The 27,285-nt window shown below is 40.5% G+C and overlaps 1 protein-coding gene across 3 annotated transcripts in view; it reads right to left on the bottom strand.

Annotated features, from left to right (window-relative positions):
- Positions 1-2,204: 2,204 nt before the first annotated feature.
- Positions 2,205-27,285, bottom strand: part of LOC135488297 (uncharacterized) — a 32,562-nt gene continuing 7,481 nt past the window's right edge. For all 3 annotated transcript variants that reach the window (XR_010446947.1, XR_010446948.1, XM_064772846.1), the window contains 2 exons: positions 5,973-6,136; positions 2,205-4,155 (listed from right to left, as the gene is read on the bottom strand). Coding sequence is in view for 1 of the 3 variants with exons in the window: in XM_064772846.1 (XP_064628916.1) it covers positions 4,093-4,155; positions 5,973-6,136 (227 nt within the window). In the remaining 2 variants the exon portion in view is untranslated. The remainder of the gene's footprint in view (positions 4,156-5,972; positions 6,137-27,285) is intronic.

The raw sequence follows: 27,285 nt of genomic DNA, 5'->3' as shown, positions 1-27,285 counted from the left end.
TTACAAGACAAATGGTTCGGCCAAAATAGTGGTTCCATCTATCAGCATTTTAAGGTTAGAAAAAGTCTTCGCAACTCCATATCTCTGTGGAAGCGAAAGCATCATGCGTTGATGCCTGAGGTATTGACGGTCATGGTCTCTATAGAAACATATACATTAATCAGTCAACATCAATGGACGACGGACACATTATAGACGGCTTCTTCAGCGACAGTGGACTTTAAACCCGTTGGCTCCATCTGCAGGAGCGTCGCCGGCGGGTGTCCCGCCACCTTTTTCGGTCTTGCGTTGCTGCCTCAATTCGCTGAAAGGCTTCAGCTGCAAGGACTTTAGTGAACTCCCGCGCTATTAGCAGGTCATAGCCGTGGAAAAGTTCTCTAGAGAGCAGAGATGAGGCCCCTGGAATTTCTTATAGAGGGCCAAAAAGAAGTTCAGAACTCGTTTTTTTTGTATTTTCATTAGGAAAAAAACATTTATTTGACATAACGTATTATGTATATATTATATATATATTTACATCATCACCATAACAGAGAAAATAAACATTACTCATATAGCAGTCGTTCACCAGCGTGAAAGTAAATTTAGTCCTCAATTGGAGAATAAGTCCTGTATACCTTTTAGTCGATGGATAATTAGGTAAATGGCTTAAAAAGTCAATTGCCGTATCTCGCCATCTCACAATATAGTCTACCCGGACTTCCTCCCCTACTGGGTCTAAGTTCCCTTTCACACCGGTTGATTATTTTTTAATATTGAATATACTGTATAATTTCTCCTCCCCTTGACGGGGATCCAATAAATAGCTTATAACCATGATTAAACATGGTAGTCCGTAGTCACCACCACTATACATTTCCATGTTTCATTTATATCTTGCAATTAGCAAAATACACTGCCTAAAGGTACATGTACATGTAACAATGCAGGGAGGAATATGAAGAACACTTTTATGAAATTCATCTACATGTATTCCACCAACTATTACGGAAGATTTTATCAACTTTCTTTGTTAATACAAGCCAGCATTTCTCCAAGCAATTAACCATTGATTTTTGGTCTCAGCCAATAAATACGGGGAGGGGAGGGGGGGGGGGTTCCGTCAGGTTGCGAGAGTAGGCCTACTAGTCGACCCACGTTGAAATCACTCACGTACTCATAGCAACGATAAAAGGTAAGAGATTAAAAAATGGGAAAGTCTGATATCCATAGCAATTAGCGTAATACGCCGAATTTACATCGACTAGATTCTCTCCTAGAAGTTTTCAGGGGACCGAAAGGAGCTCTGTATCCCCACCTCTCACTTGATAATTTCGACCGCCCGTCACCCATTCATACCATGGAGAAGCCTGTGGTTCAACCGGGACTCAAAACCACATTCGAGTCATGACCTCGGCTTATTGCCCCGAACTGTTTTTCGACCCCAGACAACGGAATCTTTTCCTCTTAGCTACAAGACGGACAGGGCACAGTTGAGTTTTAAGTATGATATTGAATCTGATTCGGCTTCCATGTCATGCATAGTGGTGGTTTCGTTTAGATAATTGTACATCGTATAGTCTTGAAGGAGACCATCAACCGTCACGCGTGACAATGCCACGTGGTGAGAAGCCGCCAACCCCAGCCGCCAACCAAACAAAAGATCCGGTGCCAATATCTGGGATTGTTCCCCGTGTTTCAGTAATTTCCATACATCAGTCAGTTAGAGAGACCATTACTTTTCAGAAAGGGAAAACGCAGAAAGACATGTCAATTTATCGTTCATCGTTCCCAAACTCTGAGGGGAACACTCCGAAACGGAAACGCTCAAAGACGTTACACCGGATTCATTCTTCGTCAACACTTCACCACTCGCTCCTTGGTAAGACAATGTGTCTTTCGTTTTACACTTTTTTTTACAAATACCCGATCGATAACACACTTCGAATTCAACACTGACGTCGTCCGTTCACCGCCACTTTCCGTTGTCTGAAGCAGGCAGGAATTTGGTACTTCCGATCAGGTATAGCGGCCAACGAGGAGCCCTTCACTCAATCACGGACCTGCTTTCTGCATCCTGATCCTCACAGACCCTCAATGTTAACGTACGCCAAGTATGTGCGGGTAACGGAGGGAATCCATCTGGAGGTTGAAAATGGCTTTCTACGTCGAACAAGAATTGGTAGCGGATGTCCCAAATTTCTGCAGCTGCTAAGGGAAGTGTTTCACTGTCTTCCTCTCCTGCCACGTACGACCACTTAAAGAGCAAGACACCACAGCCAGATACAACGATATCTCTTAACTTGGTGTTGTTGATGGAAAGAAAATTAGCTTATTCAGTCCCCAAGTTACAGAAAGCCAGCAAACAGATTTACCTAGACAACCCAAATGATAGGGAAATCGTTTTAAGGCAACCGTTTAAGAGACATCTTCGGTACAGGCAAAATAGTCCGGCTGTGATGTTCTGCCTTAAGGATACCCTATCGGAGGTATTCATTTCGCTGACAATCCTTTTCCAAGGCATTCATGTAGCAATATTATACACACACCCGGAATAGACTACAGTACCAACAACACACTTTTTGCGAGTTCTAGAAAAACTGCCCTCACCGTCCAGCTACAAGACATGGCACGGGACGCGGGTACAGACACGACTTCGGGGAAAAGAAGATTCCTTCAACGTTCGACTTACATATCCGACTTCTAATCAGAAAGCTGGATTACACAATGTTTTGGTTACTTCTGACATATATATTTACGCCAGCTTTTGTCACCATTAGGTGTCAGACGTCGGCTTAGGTTTACCAAGACAATGTGACAGCATCACCAAATGATGCCGCAAGGGTATTTGACGAACATCTTTCTGAAATCGTAGTCGTAGATGAAACTCGGGACGTTGCTCAACGACTCTATTCTGCTCCTCCGTTGGAACCATCTTTCAAACAACTATCGCGCACAACGACAGCTGTCACGCCCGCAGTAGAAAAGGACTTTTATATACACTCCAAAGAACCTTGAGTTACTCAACACGACCAGTCGTCATCACCACATGCACTTCAACTCCAAGACACCGCAATTCACATCGCAATTGGTGCAAACTTTCCTTTGAAAATAAGTGGTCATAAAGTAATTTTTCGTCGTTTTCCAGCTTTCGTCGGATCAGAACGCAGTGTTTTACATGCAGTGGTTTACATGATGCCACTACAGCGAACATAGTTCTGAAGACGCTGATAGCCACAATCCGTAGATTGCAACTTTTGTCTCAAGTTTTCGTCCAAAAGCATGTTTACGCATGATGCCACTGTCCGCTTCAAAGCGTTTCCGTTCCAAGGACTCATTTGAGACAGTATCACATAGATATTACGAATACGAATTTTTATCACTTAGGGATTCAGTTTTTCTACACAAACAGCTACAACCAGCAGTAATATTTCATCATGGAATCTCAGTGTTTGTAGTTGAATAATTAGTTGAATTCGTGAGAATAATGAGACCAATGTTGCTTGAGCACCTGCCAGCCGTGCTGTAGGCGCCAGCTCGAATTGAGGGCTGGCAAATATAGATTGGAGCCCTCGAATCTTTCTCGGTTTTTTTCCTGGCGTTGACTACCCGAAGCTACAGGTGCCCAGAAATGCAGTAGGCCGAATTATCACATCAGAATACTGGCCAAGATACTGTCTCTCTCCTGACACCATGGCTGTACAGGAATGTTCCTAATGCCCATCACATGTCCTTCACGTCTTACAACTTGACATTTATGTGACCTTGACATGGTGTCGACCAGCGTTATAGCTGTCGCCAAATGTGACCATCAACAGGTGGCTTTTACGGAATCCGGCCTCCTCACAGTGGCAGTCGCCATAGCTGACCTCATGAAGGTGACAACATCACCGAATTTGACTTTGACCTTAGGGAAGCGCCATTGGTGACCTTGGCAGTAGGAGACAGCGCCATATTTGACATTGTCATGGTTACATCGGCCATTTTGACCTTGCCAAGGTGAAAATATCCGCGTGTCCCGCAGCAAGTCGTGCTTCATTCGGAAGGCCTCGACATCCGCTCGTCATCCGGAGGTAGAAGAAGTTAATCAAGGAAGAACGTGGTCCTTTAGCGTTAGAGAATGGATCGAGAGAGATCGAAAACTGCTGATACGATTGCCTTGAAAAAGTTCAGTGTCTGAAACGAAACACAAAGGAATACTATAAGAAATTAATCGAAAATTGCGCGTTAGCTCGGTGGATTCACCAGTGGAACATTTAATACAATGTATCTTGTAACTTTTCTTAAATGTTCCCGGCGACATTATACAGCAGATATGGAGTAATTCTTTTTGGTTTAAAGAAAAATAAAATCATCGACAAAAAACATGCAAAAAAGCGATAATAAAAATCATATAAATAAAAAAACATCTAGCACAAGCAGGTATTAACATATTTTAGTGAAACCAAATAGCATTCATGTAAATGTGTCATTTTTCGTCTAACTGGATCGGCTCCGTTGAATTAGCCGAATCCGGCAATTCGACCTGGTCCAAATTACCTTGTATATATTTCGCCCAAATACTTTAAGGACCTCTTTAAGGACTTCATCAGGGCGGCCGGCATGTGCAATTCTCCCTCATCTGACAAGATCCAACGGCTTTGAACATCCAGAAGAATGCCACGTGAACCCGCCCAAAAGTCAGCGTACTGAAGTAGTCAAGAGTAGTATGGACGAAATATTTACAAGCTAAATTATCCGGCGTACATTGTATGCACAGTATCAAAACCTAATAAAGACAAGGCCGTATTTAACTTTTTGTTCCGAGAGGGGGCAGAACATCATCTTTTGTCCCAGAAGGGGCCAAATCTGCATGAAAAAACGTGTTTTTGAAGACGCCTGAAGGATAGTTGCTCCCCTGCACCCCCGCTAACTTAAATACGGCCCTGAACGACAATTCTTTATTTGATTCTTGATTGTATGCACGGGATTTTGGTCCCGTCAACGTTAGCGCTAACGCTGGCGTTTTATGTTTACATAATGGCTTTCAAATATAGGAAGGGAAGAACAGGGGAATTAACACATCTAGTAACGATAACAGGTAGCAAAGGAAGGTAGGGTGGGCACCTCTCACAACAGGCTTTTGGATCGGCTCATGGATGGTTGCAGGGGACAACATGACACTAGTCTATTTAGTCAGCGTTAGTGCTAACGTTTGCATTATCAAAGAAATGAACAGGGGTAGGAGCAAAACAAACAAACACTCTTCGGTATCTGTTGACGTTACAAAGCATAGCAGGAATGATTGACAATCAGCGACATTTTAAATGTGGGAAGGGAGAAACAGGATATAACATATAAAAGCTATTTTCCATGACACTTTTTGCGAGGATAGAACCAACCAACATCCGGATCCTTCCTAATTTTTCTCACCGTCTGATGTGGGGGCGACCGCGTGATATATCGTCTGCTCACTAACAAATACTTCTTGTAATTACTCCTGCTACTAATTGATCCCGAAGATCTTTTCGTCATAATCTGATCGTGGTGAAATGAATGGACATGTTGTGCCCGACCAGAATTGGTTTTATGAAATTTATTTGCGGCCCAGAGCGGAATTAGCGTTATTGCTGGTGATGGTCAGAAGTCCATACACGCCGGTTCCATTTTGTTGGAAACAACCGCCACTGCCGGGATAAGCAGGGTCTGTGCCGTGCCCATCTGATGTAGGTATGCATGACGGAAGCTCTCCCAAAGCGACGGTTTGTCCATAATATATATTGCTAAGTCAACTTCTTTCATGGGAAAGGGGTACCATCAAACGTTTTAAAATATCGGAAAATGAAATCCAAAATGCCTTTTTTGGTGGTCTGCAGCTGTGAAAAACTACATGTAGCCGTGAATATTGACCGTCAGGATGGAACTGGGAGTTTCCGTCGTTATCGGCTAACTATGGTTGTGTCAGGATGGACACGGCACACGTCATATAGGATTAATAGGGTAATCGTACCTACCATCTTGTGGAACATACAGACCGTGGGGTCCTCATCCTCCTTCCCGGGACAGTCATACCGCCTGTCGCACAGAGCGTGGTCGTCAATGCATACGTAACGATTCGTACCAGATATAGGGGATGGACAAGCAAATAATTTTTCACCGCCGGCTTTTCTTGGACATTCTGAAATGATTTGAAAGAAAACGACATATTTATATAAATCAATATGATTGGTCTCCTGTTCCGAGTTTAAAACACTGATATATGTATAAGGGCAGCCTCCTTAGACGACAGTATGGCAATAGGCCTCTGTGCGCCTCAGCCGCATCTTGACCCACAATGTTTTGAGATCGCTAAATCACTCACAACTCGATAGTGGTGACGCAAACGCATAGTAAGGATTCAAAATAAAAATTTGTATTTTCTAAAGGGCCAAAAGCTATAGCTAAAAGCGTCACCAAGGACCACTGGGATACTACGTATTTCTCATTACAATCTTTGATATTTAATAGTAATCTCTGACCAAGGCCTACGGTGGCCCATAGAGGACATGCGTTTATTTTCAATATAATAGAAATTTTTCTTTTTACAATGCGTTTTTTTCTCTCGAATTACAACCGCCGTCTACGGTGGCCCATAGAGGACATGCGTTTATTGCCGCGGTCGATATTAATTTCCACCGCGGTGGATATTATTTCCACCGCGGTGGTGGGAATTATTATTTTTTACCCGGCGGTGGAAATTATTTTTTCGGCGGTGAGAAATAAATCAGACGGCGGTTGTAATTCGAGAGAAAAAAAACGCATTGTAAAAAGAAACATTTTCTATTATATTGAAAATAAACGCATGTCCTCTATGGGCCACCGTAATGGCCTTTTAGAACCTTGTTAAAAAACAGGTGCACTGTGCAAATATCAGTCACGTGATGACCATGCCGCCCAACCATGTGTGCATGTGACTAAGGACGCTTAACACTTTCTGTCATGTTGGAGGCTGGGGATTGTTTCGTTGATAGGCCTGTTTTCATTCGGGTTGTAACTCCGGCTCATATTTGGAGACCCGACAGCATCTGGTTTGAGCCTGAAACTACGGTGAGCAACACGTTAGAACAATCAGATTATGCAGTGAAGTTCGGTAAGTTCTTGTCTTTGCCTTATCATCACTGGAGTGAACAGGACAGGTTTGTAATGTATATACAGCATGATAACTTCTCTACGGATGGGGTATGGCACTAGGTAGAGAGGCCCCATACCCATTCATTGTTATTGTATATACAGTGGAACCTCCCTTAGCGGACACCTCTCAATTAGGGACAACCTCTCTATCAAGGACACTAGTTTTAGTCCCAAATTGGTACTTTTCATTCAATAGACCTCTAATCTGGACACCTCTCTATTAATGACAGCATTTGTCAGTCCGGAGGGTGTCCTTAATAGAGAAGTTCTACTGTATATGTTCATTTATCAATCCTCTATCGTCTGTATGTATTTTAAGGGGTCAATAAGCATTTACAAACTTTATCGTAAGAGTAGCAGAGTGTAGCTTCACAGACCCAAGACCCTGTAAGCTAAAATGAACTATCAGAAAATTAGATTTTGCCCAAACAGGATCAACATGGTTACTGGATCAAATCCAACTTTGATCTTCAGCCTCAGGATTTTTTAATATCTTTGTGATGTATGGCATATTCTCGGAAATAAGCCAAACATCTGGTTATTCAATAAGTGTCCAGATCTGTCTAGACAAAAAGGGACCAGACCAGGGCCAGGGGGATTGACCTGACTGAAACCCTTCAATCTCAACCTGCTTGTTCCTAATACGGCAAGGGGTCAAGCTTGTTATCACGGGCTGGAACATGATATTATTGAATAATAGACTGGTCAGACCCTGGAAATGCAGTTGGTAAAAAATATGCCCTATCCTTTTTGTTTAGTCTTATTCCATCTAATGGGTAAAAACTGGAGATGGCTATCCCAGGTTTTTTAGTTATACTAAGATTATGTTGGCCACCAGTATTTTTTAGGCAGCAATGAAGGAAAAGACACATTCCTACGAAAAATATATCCTCAGTTCACAGCGTGTGACATTGGAATCCTTTCAAATACATCGCTCTGCACAATGGACCGGTCAAGGACTTACATGTAAAACCAAACAAGTCTTACATGAAGAGCACTTCAGGAAAAATCAAAAGAAGGGGCTCCTTAAACAATTATAAGGTTATCCTTATGAAGGCCGGTTGATGTTCCCTTCCATTGATATTCATCAGCAAACAGACAAAAGTAGTACTTCAGAAGCAATATGGCCGCCATGGCAGCCATCTTGAATTTGCATTTCGTTGGTTTCGGGGAAACATTTCATCTCGTTGAATCAATTTTTCTTGTTGATTTTACTCTGCTCTGTAATTGCTTTGACAAAAACAGACATTTCATTTGGACAAGGGGTAACACTCAGTCGGGGACATATATGCCATGCTTCGCGTTGCTCTTGTTTAACTTCCTTGACTTTAGCAAGTTACTGATTAGAAAGTGGTTTACAGTGAGTTAACAGACCATCAATACCGCAAGAGATAAGTCGCTTTTATAGTCAAGAGAATCCCAATTCCTGACACTCTATCTGATCTTGTCAACGGAGAGACGGCTGCGCTTACAATTGCTGAAAGCGAGGGTCGGTGTCGGGTTGGGTTTTAAATGTCAAGTAGCTCATGAGGTGTCAGCTCAGGCAAGGATGGTGTCGAGATATGCACGAGATAACGGGTCTCAAGTCTTGGGCGAGACAGGTGCCACATTCTGTTGGAGAAGTGCTGGGTAAGATTTGTTCATGGTTTGGGGAAATTTACAAAAAGAATCACTTTTTGGGGGGCTGAACTTTATCTTGTGGGATATAGTAATGATCTTTACAGAGGTATCCCAATTCATGGCCTTTTTGAGGGGAGGGGGCTGTCTAGTTGGCCTCAGTGTGGGAAGGTCCCCCCTTCTGGTTGTTTTCTAATTTTTATTTCAGTAAAATGTCCTCTTCATGAATAGATTAGAGTGGGTCTCACTCACCAGATGTTCCCATTGATGAAACTTCTGGTAAATTCTTGACAGTAATTCAGAGAAGTTTGGACTGGCGTGTTCCTGTGGCGTGATTTCTGAACATACCCAGAGTAATCCCGCTCATTGACATACAGCATCCCTAATTTTGTGACTAAATGATCTACTAGCCACCTACATACTGCAGTGTCAGGAGGTGGGAGACCCAATTCTTGATAATTGGAGGGATGGCAGTACACACCTGAGACATCACATTGGATGACTTGTTCTGACTTTGAGAAACGTTACCCACAACCTGTGGTACTATTGAGACATACACAATTATCTTGTAAATCTGAATCGAAGTAACCGTATCTATATTGGTGTATAGATACTATATTACTCCTTGTCATTTCTGTGTCATTTCTAAGGTTTCGTATCTTGAAAAAAAACATCTGCTGACTTGGGTTTCTGTAGTGCAAGGTGATGGGGTGTTACACTGTAACTTACAGCATTACAGTACTGTTCAGAAGTTACTTTAAAATGTTTTCTAAGAGATCAGACATTACTTACTCCTTGTCATTTCTGTGTCAATTCTAAGGTTTTGTATCTTGAAAAAAACATCTGCTGACTTGGGTTTCTGTAGTGCAAGGTGATGGGGTGTTACAGCATTACAGTACTGTTCAGTAGTTACTTTAAAATATTTTCTAAGAGATCAGATATTACTTACTCCTTGTCATTTCTGTGTCATTTCTAAGGTTTCGTAGCTTGAAAAAAGACATCTGCTGACTTGGGTTTCTGTAGTGCAAGGTGATGGGGGTGTTACAGCATTACAGTACTGTTCAGTAGTTACTTTAAAATGTTTTCTAAGAGATCAGATATTACTTACTCCTTGTCATTTCTGTGTCATTTCTAAGGTTTCGTATCTTGAAAAAAAACATCTGCTGACTTGGGTTTCTGTAGTGCAAGGTGATGGGGTGTTACAGCATTACAGTACTGTTCAGTAGTTACTTTAAAATGTTTTCTAAGAGATCAGATATTACTTACTCCTTGTCTTTTCTGTGTCATTTCTAAGGTTTCATATCTTGAAAAAAAACATCTGCTGACTTGGGTTTCTGTAGTGCAAGGTGATGGGGTGTTACAGCATTACAGTACTGTTCAGTAGTTACTTTAAAATGTTTTCTAAGAGATCAGATATTACTTACTCCTTGTCTTTTCTGTGTCATTTCTAATGTTTCATATCTTGAAAAAAAACATCTGCTGACTTGGGTTTCTGTAGTGCAAGGTGATGGGGTGTTACAGCATTACAGTACTGTTCAGTAGTTACTTTAAAATGTTTTCTAAGAGATCAGATATTACTTACTCCTTGTCTTTTCTGTGTCATTTCTAAGGTTTCGTATCTTGAAAAAAAACATCTGCTGACTTGGGTTTCTTTAGCACAAGGTGATGAGGTGTTACAGCATAACAGTACTGTTCAGAAGTTACTTTAAAATGTTTTCTAAGGGATCAGATATTGGGCCTCTGATTTGCATGAAAATCATTGGTCTGATCATTCACCTCTTATGTTTGGAATTGCTGTTAATGGTTATTGTATCTCAGTATACATAAGCATTTTACTGTCCTGCAATCTCTCAATCCTCAGATACCGTCAAACACACCCCACATTAGCGCAGGCGCAGGCCGTTTACATCCACTTTAGAATTGTCTTGCCTTGGGCCGGAGCATGAAAGGGTTAAACATGAGAAACAGTACCAACCACAACAGAAATGCTACCGAAATAGCCACCATCACTATGAGTGTCAATTTATCATATTAGATGGAAATATTATGCATAACCCATTCGTGCGTGCATTTAGTTGACGATCGCCCAGGGTCAAGAATTGTTTCTTCTTCATCCGAGGTATTTTTAATCACGGTAACCGTTGCGTTGTTGCTTGTCAGCGTAATGGCATGCTGTTTTATACATGTTTCGAGTGATTATTGGTATGGCCCAAAGGTATCCTCTCCAGGACATTTCGAGTATTCATATCTTTGTGTGTGAAGTTTCTGTGAAAGCATTTGTGCAGAAAAAGTCGCTGAGGGTTAGCTTGTACCAGTTGCTGTGCATCATAGAGGCCTTTTAAAGGGACAATATAGACAGCAGCTAGGCAGGCAAGATAAAGTTACACCAAGTCGCCAATATGGGTCTCTCGCATCTCACAGTGCGTCGAAATGATTCACGCTTCTAAGAGGATTATATTTATTGTTGACTCTGACATTACCCAGTGCCCTCACAGTGTATGTTAGCCACTTGAATATGGCCAAATTAGCCCCTCTGCTCCTGCCTATAGTCCCCCTTTAACAATGAGGGAAAAACCATAGTGCTCGTTGGGAGACAGAGCTGACATGGCTACAGATATGGCAGACGTCTTCCACATTAGAGCTATCTTTTGTGGCTGAAATGGTTAACGGTAAAATCCACTATGGACAACATTAGGTTATCTCCTGTGGCTGAAAGGGTTAATGGTAAGATCTGCTGTGGACAACATTAGGTTATCTCCTGTGGCTGAAAGGGTTAACGGTAAGATCCGCTGTGGACAACATTAGGTTATCTCCTGTGGCTGAAAGGGTTAACGGTAAGATCCACTGTGGACAACATTAGGTTATCTCCTATGGCTGAAAGGGTTAACGGTAAGATCCGCTGTGGACAACATTAGGTTATCTCCTGTGGCTGAAAGGGTTAACGGTAAGATCCGCTGTGGACAACATTAGGTTATCTCCTGTGGCTGAAAGGGTTAACGGTAAGATCCGCTGTGGACAACATTGAGTTATCTCCTGTGGCTGAAATCCGATCTGGAATCAATTGATTTCAATAACCGAGTCAATATGTTTCCTTTCTTCTCGGAGCCTTGATCTGTTAGCCTGCTAACACATACCATGCTGTTGAGAATGCCGCGATCATCAGGATGGCTTATTGGTCTAGCGGTTTGAATTTTTCTCTGAGCTAAACTTTGCAACTGTGAAAATGAACTCTGTGATGATGATGAGAGTGTCATTCAGATGACAAGATGGCAGTCAATTTAGTATCATGGCTATAGTGCTTCTGAAAATTTGGGTTCAGTAGAGGAATCCTTGAACTGTCTTAAACCAGCTGCAATGAGACCGGGATAAAGTCCAGGTTTATAACTGACTGTTCCTGTGTTCAAGGTCTAAAACATACTCATGCAATAGAAACACACACACTGCCAATAAATATATCAAACTTGGGGGAGTTCTTTCAGATTATCACTGTATGGAAGCCACATTTGTCTTTATATATAATCTTCCTTCACTAAAATAGTGTAAGAATTCAGTCAGCTTGGACAAGAAGTCGTGGAAGTGCTGGGCACTGAGGAGATAATCTTTTGAATTGATGATGTGAACAGTGTGGTAATTCTTGTGATAAATCCTTCAGATATTGTTCGGATGTCTTGATGTGTTGCTGAGAAATGTTAAGGGGAACTTTTTGAGTGAAGGCTAGAAAGAGGAGGTGGATGATGTGTTTTCGAGTGATGAAACTGGTGTGACTATATAGCTCGAAGGGATGCCCCAGTCGGTCATAAGTAACGTGGCTCTTAAAACCTGTTAATCATTTTGGGCCGCTTGAAAATAACTAGAATAAAATAAATCTGTCTGCCTGATGAAAAAATTATTGGTTTCACAATATACTCGACGAATTAAATGTCCCTTATAACCCGAAACCTTTTTGTTGACAAAGATGGTATTAAAACTATTGGTTTCCTTTTCAATTCGATGGCTCCTAACTGATTAAAGCTGTTGCAGACGGATTAAATACCCTCAGTTGTGGGTGGCCTTTTACCGGAATTTGTGTACAGATGTTTTTTATCCCTTGAGCACTCATCTCGATTGTGAGGGAGGTTGGCTTTATTTGAGGCCATGAAGTACTTTGAGCATCTTCTGGACAAACCTTTATGCGTTTTCTTTATTATTGTGTTCAGAAGCCAGGCTTTTGCGGGCCTTTTTGTGAAGTTTTCAAAATAACAATTGATTGACAAGTTGGCGAATCTTCGAAAAAGCCTTGAACTGGAATTATTACCTGAGTAGCTCTTCAAATTGTGACTTTTCATAAACTATTTCCGAGTGAGTTCCAAACTTGACAGAATGTCTCAGAAAAAAAACCCATCTGAATTACAAAATGCAAATACAAATTCATATTTGCTATCCCATCATCAAACATTCCCTTTCTGTTTGTGGTCAGAAAAGCTGACAACATTTTGCTATTTCTTTTTGAATGCAAGCCGCATGTGATACATTTGCCTAAGTTCTGATATCACAGAAGTCGAAATCATAACTCGTAATAAAACTTGCACTTTGAGTTGAAGATCAAGACAATCCCGCCAGATTTAGCTCTGTTCTCCATAAATCACAATAAATATCATTCATCATTTATTGCCCAGATATATTAGTATCAGATCTAAAGTTGTTGGAGTTGAGAGAACACCCAACTCTCGCCAGTTCATACCTGCATGATTAATCAACACAAGGCTTCCCAATACCGCCATTTGGGTATAAATAGTCGTCACAAATTGACGCGCTAGATCAATTCATTTATTCTCTATTTAGACGCGGGAAAGTGGCACATTTTTATTATGAGATTTGTATTACATTTGGGGTGGGGGAGGAATAACATGAATGGTGATGACCATGGGGTGGCGGAGGTTTATGGCCTGATTCGTGTGATTGACTCAACAACAATCGCGTTTGTCGAGAGGATTGTTTCATTTTCGTGAGATTGGCATTTGCAATACTGTTTTGGAATGCTAAAGGCAATCAGGAGAAGGTCAAACCTCTCTCGAGGAACTCCGGCATCAATGATGTTGGGCATTATTGTTTTAATAGATCATTTTACCCAAAAGTAAACTTTTTGTTGGTTGGTTGGTTGATGCCAGAGGAGTATCAACACTGACTGAGGCATCACTCACCCTCTTCCTAGTTATGTTCAAACTTTGTCAAAAGATTCACACTTTTGTGTATACAGTAGAATCTCTCTGTTAAGGACACCAATTTGGTACCAACACTAGTGTCCTTAATAGAGAGGGTGTCCTTAATAGAGACTATGATATCTGCGGTATCATTCCGGATGTTTTGGTTGTTGACTATGTGCAACAACAAGCAGTGTGAACCCCTGAAGGTGACATCAGAGTTTTGAAAGGATTATCTATCTCGCTATTTACCTAATATATCCTTAGTTTGTTGCTGAGACGATGGTACTACAAAGGCATTGTCTTTATCTGTCAGAAAGTTGGCAATGAATATTAAGTGGGTATGTGTCAACAAGTGTAAAAACAATAAGAATTTGATATTTGCGTCCACATTTGGCAGGTTGGCTCAAAGTTCTGTTTGGCGACGAGAAAGAACTTGGGGCATAATGAACCGTACTTTTGACAAATGGAAATGCGAGATATTCAAAACAATCAAAATGGTGGCGACTGTGACATCTGTTTTAGTGGATCGCGTCGTATCTTCTAAGAGTGGATTACACCGTATCTTCTAATAAAGAAGATAGGAGTGGATCACGCCGTATCTTCTAATAGAGAAGATAGGAGTGGATCACGTCGTATCGTCTAATAAAGAAGATAGGAGTGGATCACGTCGTATCTTCTAATAAAGAAGATAGGAGTGGATCACGTTGTATCTTCTAACAAAGAAGATAGGAGTGGATCATGTCATATCCTCTAATAAAGATGATAGGAGTGGATCACATCGTATCTTCTAATAAAGAAGATAGGAGTGGATCACATCGTATCTTCTAATAAAGAAGATAGGAGTGGATCACGTCGTACCTTCTAATAAAGAAGATAGGAGTGGATCACGTCGTATCTTCTAATAAAGAAGATAGGAGTGGATCACGTTGTATCTTCTAACAAAGAAGATAGGAGTGGATCATGTCATATCCTCTAATAAAGATGATAGGAGTGGATCACATCGTATCTTCTAATAAAGAAGATAGGAGTGGATCACATCGTATCTTCTAATAAAGAAGATAGGAGTGGATCACGTCGTACCTTCTAATAAAGAAGATAGGAGTGGATCACGCCATATCTTCTAATAAAGAAGATAGGGGTGGATCATGCCATATCTTCTAATAAAGAAGATAGGGGTGGATCATGCCATATCTTCTAATAAAGAAGATAGGAGTGGTACTCCTAGTTGCTTACTGCTACAGAACTGGGGGGGGGGGGTGGAACCTAAGGAAAACCCCCATCAGACTCTTAAACTTTTAAAGTGCATGCATCCCTGTCTAATATATGTGGGTGTTACTGTCGCTGTAAACATGTTGATTCAAGACATTCTTTCCCAATTCAATGATTGTCTACTTCATTTTCTAATCAAATTTACTTCAATATTGCCTGAGGAAAATCCTATTATTTGTTTGCTTAATCATGATGGGCTGGAAATGATGGAACTTTTCAATGAGACCACGTCTCATTATCAGTAACTGTTGATGAATACCATTGTTATGTGCAAGAATGAATAAATGTCGTATATAATCTTGTTATATTTCTTTAACATACATGTACATGTATCCCCGAGATTTTAGCACTATCATTTTTTTCCTCATAATTATGTACTTTAACAATGTTAAAGGGACAATAGCCAGGCAAGATAAAGTTACACGAAGTTGCCAATAGGGGTCTCTCACATCCAAGGTACATCGAAATGATTCATGCTTGTGCAAAGAATATATTTAGTACTGAATCTGACATGACCCGGGGCCCTCACTGTGTATATTAGTCACCTAAAGATGGCCAAATTAGCCCCTCTGCTCCTGCCTGTAGTCCCCCTTTAAAACTCACCACTAAAATTGGTCGAAGACGGAGTCGCTATACTAGGTTCTATAAGGCGCAAACCCTCCATTAATCTGTCTGAATCTTCCGAGAAAATGTTCATGTTGCAACTGCAGCTCAACCATCCAAGAATAAACAGTCTATTAACCTCCATTGCACTTGTCTTATTATACCATTTCGTCAATTACGCTCGCAGAGTTTCCAATGAGCGGCAACCGATAAGTGGTTTGTTTCCCTTGTGCCTTTTCTACCTGGCTACGCTAGATTATCAAAGTGTGAGCATTTCCTTCAGATGCTAACAGAGAAACTATTGAGAAAGGAATAGCCAATATTTAGTGGTTACGATGATCGTTCTGGTCACTATATATTAACAAAAACAGCATAATTTCTAATGATAAAATGACTGAACAACATGAATGAGGGAAACATGCAGGCTCTAAATAATTTTTTCTCCCAATGTGGAGCAACTTCAAAAAATAGGATCACTTGAAAAAGGTTGATTATTACTGTGTTGAATCTTTTATGGACAATGCTTCATCTCTTCGTGTGTCGTCTCTGATCTGTTCTCGTGAGTTGTCCTTTTTGAAAGAACATTCACTTGGAGAGGATGCTGATTATCTTCATGCAAAAATTCAATCACTCGGTCAGATTTTTGTAAACAGATGCACTTACTGTTCCCACATGTTCTCCGAAATGAAAGGGTTGATGACCGTTACTAATATGCTGCAGCTTTGACTGGTTAGTCCACTTGCGGCTTATTTCTGGTGCCCATGATTAGATTCACGACCACGCTGATTGAAATAACACGCGTGGGAGTTTGACCAATTTCAGTTTGGGGCATCTGCTCTGACCAGCGAAAGAATGTGTTCCTTCATGATCCAAATATCATCATAGTGACATTTAACCCTTTAGCAGATGATCGACTTTGTCTGAAGATAATCAGGTATGATAACATGACAATCAGAATGTGACTTTTTTCACGGGTAATGGTGGATTTGATAGAAAGAGAATTTTGCACAACCATCAGTGTTTTAGCGGACTACTTTTAGGTTTTCACCGACCACGAAGATGCAGCAAAGAATAGAAGAGAGCATTTATCGGCACAAAGATTAGAAGAGAGCATTTAGATGTAAAAAGAATAGAAGAGAGCATTTAGATGTACAAAGATTAGAAGAGAGCATTGAGATGTAAAAAAGAATAGAAGAGAGCATTTAGATGTACAAAGAATAGAAGAGAGCATTTAGATGTACAAAGAATAGAAGAGAGCATTTAGATGTACAAAGAATAGAAGAGAGCATTAAGATGTACAAAGATTAGAAGAGAGCATTTAGATGTACAAAGATTAGAAGAGAGTATTTAGATGTACAATTAAAGAATAGAAGAGAGCATTTCTTGCATTAAGACTTGGATCATACTTCAAATTGCCATTCTCTTTTTAAGACCTGGCGTATTAAGAAACAAAACTTCTTGTGATCCATCCACAAGTGTGTTGGGCTTCCAAAGCTCAAACACAAATGATCTTTAACAGCTATTATTATTGCAAGAATGACCTTTTGCATTTTTCAATATTTTTATTGCTGAGAGTAGAGTAGTATTGTCTGGTGCCACATCTTTTATTATCTTCCATTTGTAAATCTGAGAGGCCTATGTATGATACTATGTTTCTTCAGCAAACCTTTGGCAGAAAATATAAACACCTCTTAGTCTTTAAGCATCATTCTTTTGACTTCCCGTTTGATTGACGAGATATCCTCCGCAGTGATATATGTGGCCAGGGGTCAGAACTTTGCCCTTCAAAAAATGATGTCGATGATACTTTTGCAGTGCCCTGTCCATGTTGAGAAGTTCTGGTTGCCAACGTTCAGTGGTCATCTTAACCAGATCACAGGATCAAGTGTGTTGCATTGATCCGAGTGGGAGCTAGGTGCTCATGTTGTACTGAAGTTCTTTGTAAGAAAATAGTCCATCTCGCCTCCATTGAATGGACTTATCATACCCTTATTTCTCTGTAGTAGAAAGATAGAATCGAATATTGGTCAGCTATAAACGTCTAGGATATATGATTTTCCGTGGGGTTGATGTTGGTCTTAAGTGATGCGAGTATGAAACGGAAAATTTACTTAAGATCCAACAAGAAGTTTGCTCTATAGAGTGATCATCCAGTTCCAAACTGCCCAATCTCGTATTTTTCAACCATATCTTCCACCACAGACATACTGATCTTTGAAAGAGTAGAAAAAGGAACAGGAAGGTGGTAGGGTTTCATACATGTACATCCTGAAATGAGGTTTTGGTATTTTTACTTGTAGCAGTGGGGAGCTTGAGTGCCAGTAGGAAGAAGATAGGTGACCTACCCGAACATGAGGCTGATGATGATTTTGACACCAATAGGCACTGACTGGCCAATGAACTTGTGGATGCCATCAAGAAAACTATAGTCCATCAATGTATTAAGAAATACATTATTGTCAAATGGATAAATCTGCTGCCCTTCATGTGCATTCCACTCTCTTCTATATATTTGTCTGTTACTGATAAAAGAAGCAGGACAATAGTCATTAAAACTGCTAGCCTTGATTGTATTAAGCTATCTCCATACAGCCTCTTCTAGCCTTGACCTGCTGGTGATCGAATCATCCTCCCATGGGTGCTACGATCCCAGACAGATTATATCTTCCATCAACACTGTCATCTCTACGGGGAGAGGAAGTCAAATGGAACGCCAGTAGATTGCCAAGTCTGACAGCCGAGGACCTGTCGATACCAGGGCCACGCCACTCTGAGACACACGAGTGTTGTTGTTCTTTTGTATTTGGCTGCACTAGGATGCAAAAAGTGGCGTTGTTGTGGCAGGGGTGAAAGTCAGTCATGTTTTATTTAGGTTCAGTGCATGTATTTGGTTCGTGTCAAATTTAAAAGTTAGAGGTATGCCCCCCTAGTTATTCTCCCTTCCTGTGCCTTGCCAATATTCTCCCTTTCTTGTCAGAAAAATGTTGGATATCTTTGAAATTGTTGGAAGGCAGTGGGCAATAAGAAGATGACCTTTTTTAGGGCTGGAAATTGAAGTGACAGGAAAATCCAGTCTCCTCATGGTAATGAAAAAATAAAGGTGATTTTCCATCGGTTTGGCAAAACCGAGAAGGCACTGGGTAAGGGGTTAAGTAAGGGAATACATGTAAGAAAACTGTCACTCATATAAGGGTTAATGCGATAGTTCACAAATGTCCTGGGATATCCCTAGCTACCACACGAACACCAGACTAACGGTATTTAGTAGCCAGATTGCTTTCAGGTCAGAGGTGATCACTACATGCCAGGAATACCTATGACAACTGGAGGTCATTGTTCTTTTGAGATGGCCAGAGATCGGTCAAGCGTTTTCGGCATAATCTCCACAAATCCCAAAGCACCTACAGTAGAGGCAAGGACTACATCATAAGGTCTGTTCTTTACTTGTTCCATTGCATGTCTCAAGACATACTCTGGAATTGAATTAAGACAGAAAATACTGCCAGACCAAAGGACATGAAGAAAATCTGTCAAAAGGTAGTCAGGGACTGAGATACTGAGAGTGGTATCTTGGACTTGGTCATCTAAGGCGGATTGGAGGGGCATAAGGAGCATAACAATTATACTGGTTTTGGGCCGAATAAAAAAATGAGTGAAAGGTATAGGCATTCTGTCGAGGGAACCCTAGCCCTGAGCAGCAAAAAACAAAAGGTGGTAATACAATCTTGGAAACTGTATACATCCACTTCGCAAAGAGCAAAAAAGCTACCGGTTCTATGAGGGGTTGAAAAAAGGGAAAAATGAGTATGCTACTGATGGAAAATCAGACAAAAGGTGCAGGTGTTACGGAGAATGGGGGATGATGATGTATATCCGGATCCCGGTGTCTCCTTTACCACCGGAGGATATTGATATTAGACCAATGTGTTCTTATGTGTTGTTAAGGTATACTTCTATCATTGTATCCTAATTTTATTAGGTTTAGTGGTAGTTGGGATGTCTGGCTGGTGGGAGGTAAAGAGAAGATGAGCTTGGAGCAGATATGGAAAGGTTTAGTACTAGGAGAGGAGGATTTAGCAAAGAACAGTGTACTTCAGCCCACTCATAGCAATAAAGGTTTTTCAGCTTTTAAGTTTTGAGCTTTTATAAAATCTTCATGCACTTGTTCTTGTGCATTCGATGTAATTAACCATCTTATTCTCTACTCAATTGCACTCATAACGCACTCCGTGACGCATGTTTCAAAGCAATTACCATAGATCATTGCAATAATTCTATCGATTCCTTGAAAGATCTGCGTGATTTCTTCTGCTTCATCATCTCATTTATTATAGGATTCATCAGTTGGATACTGACAACAAATTAGCACTTCATTCAATGAGAAATTCTCAAAAATCGCCAAGGATTTCATAATTTGTCAACACTAGTAATTTGATACTTATCATTTCTTTGTTTCTGGTATAATAGTATTTTTCCATGCAAGAAGAACTATCCCCTCTGACGTTGGGTGTAATTGTAAGTTTTATTGTTCAGGTGCTACGTGCTAATTTGCCTTCCTGGTTAAGTGCATTGAGCTGCCATTACAGATCTAAATATGGCGATAATTGAATCCCCAGGGAGATGATGTGACATTGTAAATTGTTCTCAGATGGATTGTCCGTCGATGTCCGGATGTAGTATTTCCTTTGCTATATACACTTTTTCCTGGGTTGAGTTTGAAATGACTGTGCATGGCTTTGGGATCTCTTTTCAAGACCTTTTAAGAGCCAAGCCAAGTGGGGTTTTCACTGACCACATGGGGACGAACACAGAAGATGAAGATGCGTTTGACTTCATCGCCAAGGCAGAAGAAGAAGAATCAACCATGACTCAAGGCAAATGGTCATTTCACGGTCTCAATAATTTTTGTATGGACATATTGCAGCTAGCATTTGATAAAAGCCTTTTGTCCTCAAAGTTTGATATTTTTTTTAATTCGTTTGTGCCAACATGATTTGTTCATTCAGCGTCCCCTCTCATTAACTCTGTGTCACTGTATTAGCCTTGCTGTGGTGTCACCCACGCCCTGTTATATCACCAGCTATGGCGCCTTAATGAGCACCTGTTGCTGGGCTTAAACTAGTGATTGCTGTGTTTTTTTGTCCTTGCGTCTCTTGGAAAAATCCTGTGTTAAACCCAGGTTTGGATTAGCCCATGGAGCTTGATGGGATGGGGCTGATATAGACATGGGAAGTTGGCGAAAACTGCCCCGGGATGAAATAGACAAGCCAGCAGATAGAATCACAAAACGATGACGTGTGAGTTAGATGGAAATACAACTATTAGAGAATAGTAAGCGTATTCCAGAGCCTTTAGAGATGTTTACTTCGATCTTAGAAGCCCAACAATTGACCAAATCCCTGCGCCTGGTGTATGGTCAATCTGCTAAGTAACATTAAGTGTTCCCTGTGAAAGTAAACCTGGCGGGCTCATTGTGAGTGGATGGCGCGTCCCTCGCCCAGGTGTGACATGGATAGAAGTGGATCTCCTGGTTCCATCGGGCAAGGAGAATAAGAAATGCATGGCAATGGCGATGCTTGTGTTGAAGGAAGAGTAGGTGCATGCTGATGATGGTCTCCAAATTGCCATGCAGATGAGTGATTTTAATCACATGCTACAAAACTTTCTATTCTACTAGAGTATATATCTAGTACAGCAATATCTGATTGATGCTTTAGGAAGCTGATTTCATTTTGATGTGGATCATTGGGAGCAATTACAGGAAGGTTCCTATGGATACTCGGCATGTTCAGCATGGCTGCTAGGGCAGCCATCTTTGATTGTATTTCCACTAAACAACTTTTAAACGTGACAAAACACAGCAGACTGTTCATCATGCCCGATGGACAACGATCAGTTGGGGGCATACGCATGCGTTGCTCTTGATTTCACACATAATTCAAATGCAATCATGGCAACAGCATGTAAAACATCATCTCAAACATTGTTTGAAAGCTTTTGCTACCTGTAATGTGATTATGAGATAATTGCAATCTACCTCCCAGGCTGCCAATAAAGAAGACTTATGGGACATCTATCCCTGACTTAATTCCAATTGACAATATTGATGCTATCGACAGATATATGTAATTCCCACACTTTTCATAGAATAGGTATTAAAGAAGAACTTATTGATGTGTTGCATTTTCAGTTCCTTCCTTTCTCACATATATGTTCTTTTTGAATTAATGGATTCACTCATTAAAATGCAGTAGTCAGTCTATTAAAGGTCTGGTTCAACCAATTTTCACAGCACTAAAGCCAAGGCTATTCTAATTTGATTTGCACTTTAAAGACCAAGTGAGCTAGCCTGGTGATATTACGGTGGCTATTAGCTGCACCAGCAGCAAAATACGCTGAAAAAAGAAGTTCTTGAGAGGTGCGCCTTTTACGAATCTTATTTTCAGTGTAGTCGTATTTTTCCCACCTTAGACAATTTTGCCCAGTTTGATTTGGTTCTGAATATCAAAATAAGTTGTGTCGGTACGTAACGCCATAAAATATAGTGGGACTTCTTGGCCTTTCCCTCAAATCAGTCATATTCCAGTCACTATAATCACTCAACAATACCTTCAGGAAACCGACGCGGGAAACATCACGGTGCACTCTAACTAAAGCTTATATCCTTTTCAATATTTCCGATACAGACATATTTTTACTCCTCTGACCTTTTCCTCGAGTATCCAGAGCATTACCAATGTCAATGTGATGATTTATTTGCCGAAGCTATTCAATTTTCCCTGACACCTCATTGACATCTGTAATAAGCACTAAACTGGTAATAAATACGATAGAGGCAATTTTCGTCTATGGTTTTCTAAGACAAGGGGGGAAAATCTGCCGGGGATGTGGCTGATAGACAAAGGCTGGTAGTGTGGATTTTGTTGTGCGTTTCGAAGGCGTTGGTACTTTCCACATCCGCGATCAGAGAGAAACAGCCCTCTCATCTTTAGAGCAAGGTTCATTGGCCCCATTGGCATCTGTGATAAGCACTAAACTGGTTATGAAAAATATGATAAAGGCAATTTTTTATGTGGTTTTCTAAGCCGAGGAATCTTAAGCGCCGCAGAAGCAAGCAATTTAGATTGTGGTCTATGATGATAATCCCCGCCATGTATGTACAATCAAAAGATCTGTCTGTGCGTCAAACTGGTAATCGCTGGGTTAGATTTCGATTCCACTGGTCACTGCCGTCGCAAATTTTTGTAAATGGCACCTGCAGTGAGCTTTGCAAACAAGCAATTTTTTGTTGATCACGATCGCAGGTCACGGAGATTTAAATTGCTTGTTTGCAGGGTGCTTTAGTGCAAAAGGTGACAGTTCAGCTGTATATATGTATAAATATATATGTATCATTACGTCCTTTCTATTCACATCATATGCGGATTCCAGAGAATGAGATAAAAATTCTTACTTGCTACTCCTACCGTTATTTCCGGCGTCTTTTTAACTCTAATATATTTTTGCAAAATTTTCGCAAACAAGAGGATGTTATTAATTAATTTGCTCCCTGACGTCTATTTTTAGTACCTTGGCGGCGCATGCAAAAGCTAGAAGGTTTTACGGTAATGTTTTTACAAAGGATAATGCTAAAAGTGTACCCGGTACATGTTCTACGTGACCATCTTAGTGATAATACAATGTAATAGCGACGTCAGAATTCATAGAAAACAACTGATCAATATTGTAAGCAAATGAACAAAATGGACCACTGGTAAATCATATTATGGTAATTGATTGGTTAATGCACATTTTGCTATTTTTGGTGTGGCAGTTATTTATTATGCATTGCAATAACACGTCACTCAGTATGTGGATGAGTTTTAAAGGCCAACACCATTCGTTAAAAATTTTGAATTTGTAATTGAATTGAAAATTTACAATTGCGAAAATAAATACTAAATATAAATTTCAACATTGCCGTTGTGTAGACTGATATACAAATGCTATGAATATCAAGTTTAAACAAATTTGTATTCATAATAACTGCACTACGGCATTGTGTATTAGTGAATTTCTATTTAACTGGACCACAAGTGATTCCGAACGGCGTACCCCTTTAATATCAAGGTTGGTCCACAGAACTCCTGTAAACTTGGGCGTACCTTTGGACCTGATTACAATGGTGTAGCGATATACCAAATAAATGATAAAATGACTATTTTGATGGTATCTCAACGTTCTCAGTCCTCAAAATATTTATCTGAAAACATAAAATAATATGTATACCTTCAAATCATCATTGTTTTTCTGTCAACAAAGACATCCCACCAACCAAGGTCGAATGATTCTGCGTGGACATGAAGTCGTCATGATCGGAGTGACAACAATTGGTTGTGACCAATCAAAACCTACGCCGTTCATTTCCCTGATTGGTTTTCTTTGCTAGACGGGTAACGGTATTGTCTTCTCATCGGATTTCCCACGCTTCCAATCAGCTATGCTAATATACCGAGTCAAGAGTTGTTGGCAGCTCGACTGGGGCTGATGGAGCCTGATTCTTCAGAGAAGAGCCAAGTGACTTGGACATCATAGGCCGTGTGGTCTAGTGTAGGTCAACTCCTAAATGTCAATGCCCTTCTATGACGTATTGCATGTGGTCTTGACCAAGTCACTTTGATTCTTGAGAAGAGCCAAGTGACTTGGACATCATAGGCCGTGTGGTCTAGTGCATATCAACTCCTAAATGTCAATGCCCTTCTATGACGTATTACTTGTGGTCTTGACCAAGTCACTTTGATTCTTATGAAGAGCCAAGTGACTTGGACATCAGGGGCTGTGTGGTCTAGTGGTCAACTCGGACTCAAAATCTAAACGTCATAGGCTCAGCACCCACCACGTGGATGTCAAGGCCATTAGGGATAAGATCACCTTACTTCAATGCCTCGATCGTGGATCCAGATCCTTGTGCCTGTATTAGGTATTGGCACTAATCGAGAACTGCAGCAACATGCATTGTTGCCTATAAAGAATTAGAATCTCAAGTGCGATCTCAAACCTATACACATGTGCATGTAACTTCAGCGGCAATAAATACTCATCAGCTTGTGTCAGACATGTATGTTTTCCCTTTATATCCATAATCAACCCGCCATGAAGGTACTTTTCAATGAAATTTACATTTGGTTACCTGTTAAGAATTAATTTGTGGACTAGATGTATCATCTCTACCTACATCATGCAGATGGATGGTATAATTCTAGTTCCTCTTGGTAAGTGGATGTTAACCCTTTAAAGGTACGCTGCTGTTAGGAATTCGACCATGATGAATGAAGTGCCATAGACTGTCTCCCACTTGCAGACTCAGTCATTACGTTACGGAGTCTGCCCTGGCTGCACACTGGCCACCTATCGGGAACTTATAAATGGAGAAAACCTATCTCTATCCAAAGTGTTTGGCATCTATTTTCACATATCAACAACATTATTTTGTTAAGTGCATTATAACAAGTGGATTGTGTTAATGCATGATCGAATGAAACGGACATTTGCATGAAAATTTGATAGCAATTTTTTCCCTTTGAACTACTTGTTCAAAAAAGTATTGCACTTGATGTATGATTGATGTCACTTTGAATTTTGACAGCCATGAAAAATTTTGTGTTCCTCAGAGGACTGTCCTTAATGTCGTCTTTTGCTCTCTCTCAAGCAACCTTGGTGCTATCTCAGCCCTTCGAAGGTTCACGCTGCACGATTTTCATAAATTGCCTCATTCATTTTGCATTGTCTTATTTAGGAGACGTTTCTATTGCAAGACAGCACATGTTAAGGTTTGGCCTAATGCCAGCGTCATGTGTGGGAAAAACGGGCTGTAATTGTAAGACCTCTTAAAACTCTAGTCAGACATTATTTCTCTAAACACACGCTGAACTGCCACTGCCTGGACCTAGTCACCAACCGCCACTCTGCGGCACTCTGCCTAAAAAATAGTGACAACGACAATTGGCAAAAAGTGTTTTCCCCAAATTTCATTTGTCACCACTCATGGGATGACATACTTGCATATCTCATCCTCATAGCACCTTCAGATAAAACCTGATTTAAACCTAATTAATCAAGACCTAATTAATCAAGACTACAGTAACAATAAGCTTTTTGTTATTAATTTCCTTTCCAAAAAAACTTATTCCTTTAAGAAAGACTTTGTATGTTAGCTTCATGGTGTGCGAAAGAACAATCACAAAGTGTACATATGAGGAAAAGTGTATGGTTCGAGAACACACATCTCAATAGTCAATAGTATGCTTCAGGACTTGGACCGTAGATGTGTCTGATCAATGCACCTAGACCTTCACCATGCCTTAATGAGTTAAACTTCTTAAGTTATTCCACAATGTAAATGATCATATGAACACATAAAGTGCATTGTTCAAGGACACACAACTCTCAAGTCCTGATGTTTTTCAAGGGTTGGACCCAGGACCACAATAATCTTATCTTCTTCCATCCATTCATCCTTCTCCTGTGAGTTAAACAACTTGTAATGCTTCAATGCAATGACCGTATCAGACTCAAGCAGCAACCTTACTACGTAAAGTGCATTGTTTAAGGGCACACAGCTCGTATAAGTCCTTTCTTCTAGGCTTGGACCCTGGAGCATAAATACCATACCCACTTCCACCTCTTCAACATGCCGCCAATGGGTTAAACGTTGTAACGCTCGTAAAATGCGATCACGTAATTCTGCGATGCAGATGATCGTATCAACGCGTCAGACTCTCCAGCCAGCATGCTAATGCCGTGTGAACTTAATTACCCTCTGTTATAAGAATTATCAATACCTCGGCAATTGAGAGGTGGTGGCGGAAAAAAGTGAGCCCCAGATGCAGCGTGCATTATGCGGCATATCTCTCAGCTGTGTGTGCGGAACTGCGAGACACGTGTGTGTCATAGAAAGAGCTGAAGCGGAGATTTGCCAGAAGATGCGGATGCTTTTAAGGAAGTTGCAAACATCGTAGTGATTTCGTTGTGTTGATGCTCTTCGTTAACCCCTTCATTCAGACGACAAATCCCAACGTGTCTTGCATTGTAGCTTCCACAAACTGGACAGGACCATACCCAAAGAAGAATTTTTCAAGAACGAATGAAAAGTCTTTTTGCGTCCTTGTGGAAATTGATTAAAACAATGTTAAAAAATCACATTCTTGTAAGCCCCAAATACATTTTCATGCCTACTGTTAAAACATTTTTAGCCTTTGATTTCAACACATGTATACTCTAACTGCGCAAAAAAAGAAGCTACCCCCTCAGGGGAATCAAGCAAGATCGGAAAAACACATTTTGTTTGGCCACAAATCACTATTATGTTCTCTTATCAATTGCAAAAATTAAGTACAATTGAGATAACATCAACTAAAGCACGCTTGTAATCAAAATCTGTTAATAAATTTTGATTTGCTATCAAACAACAAAATAGTTTTAGGAACCTATGCATCTTGTGTCTGTT

The sequence above is a fragment of the Lineus longissimus genome, chromosome 5 (genome assembly GCF_910592395.1).
Source record: "Lineus longissimus chromosome 5, tnLinLong1.2, whole genome shotgun sequence".
Classification (NCBI taxonomy): Eukaryota; Metazoa; Nemertea; class Pilidiophora; order Heteronemertea; family Lineidae; genus Lineus; species Lineus longissimus.
Note: the sequence above shows the minus strand (reverse complement) of the source record. Positions and strands in the feature narration are given on the sequence as shown.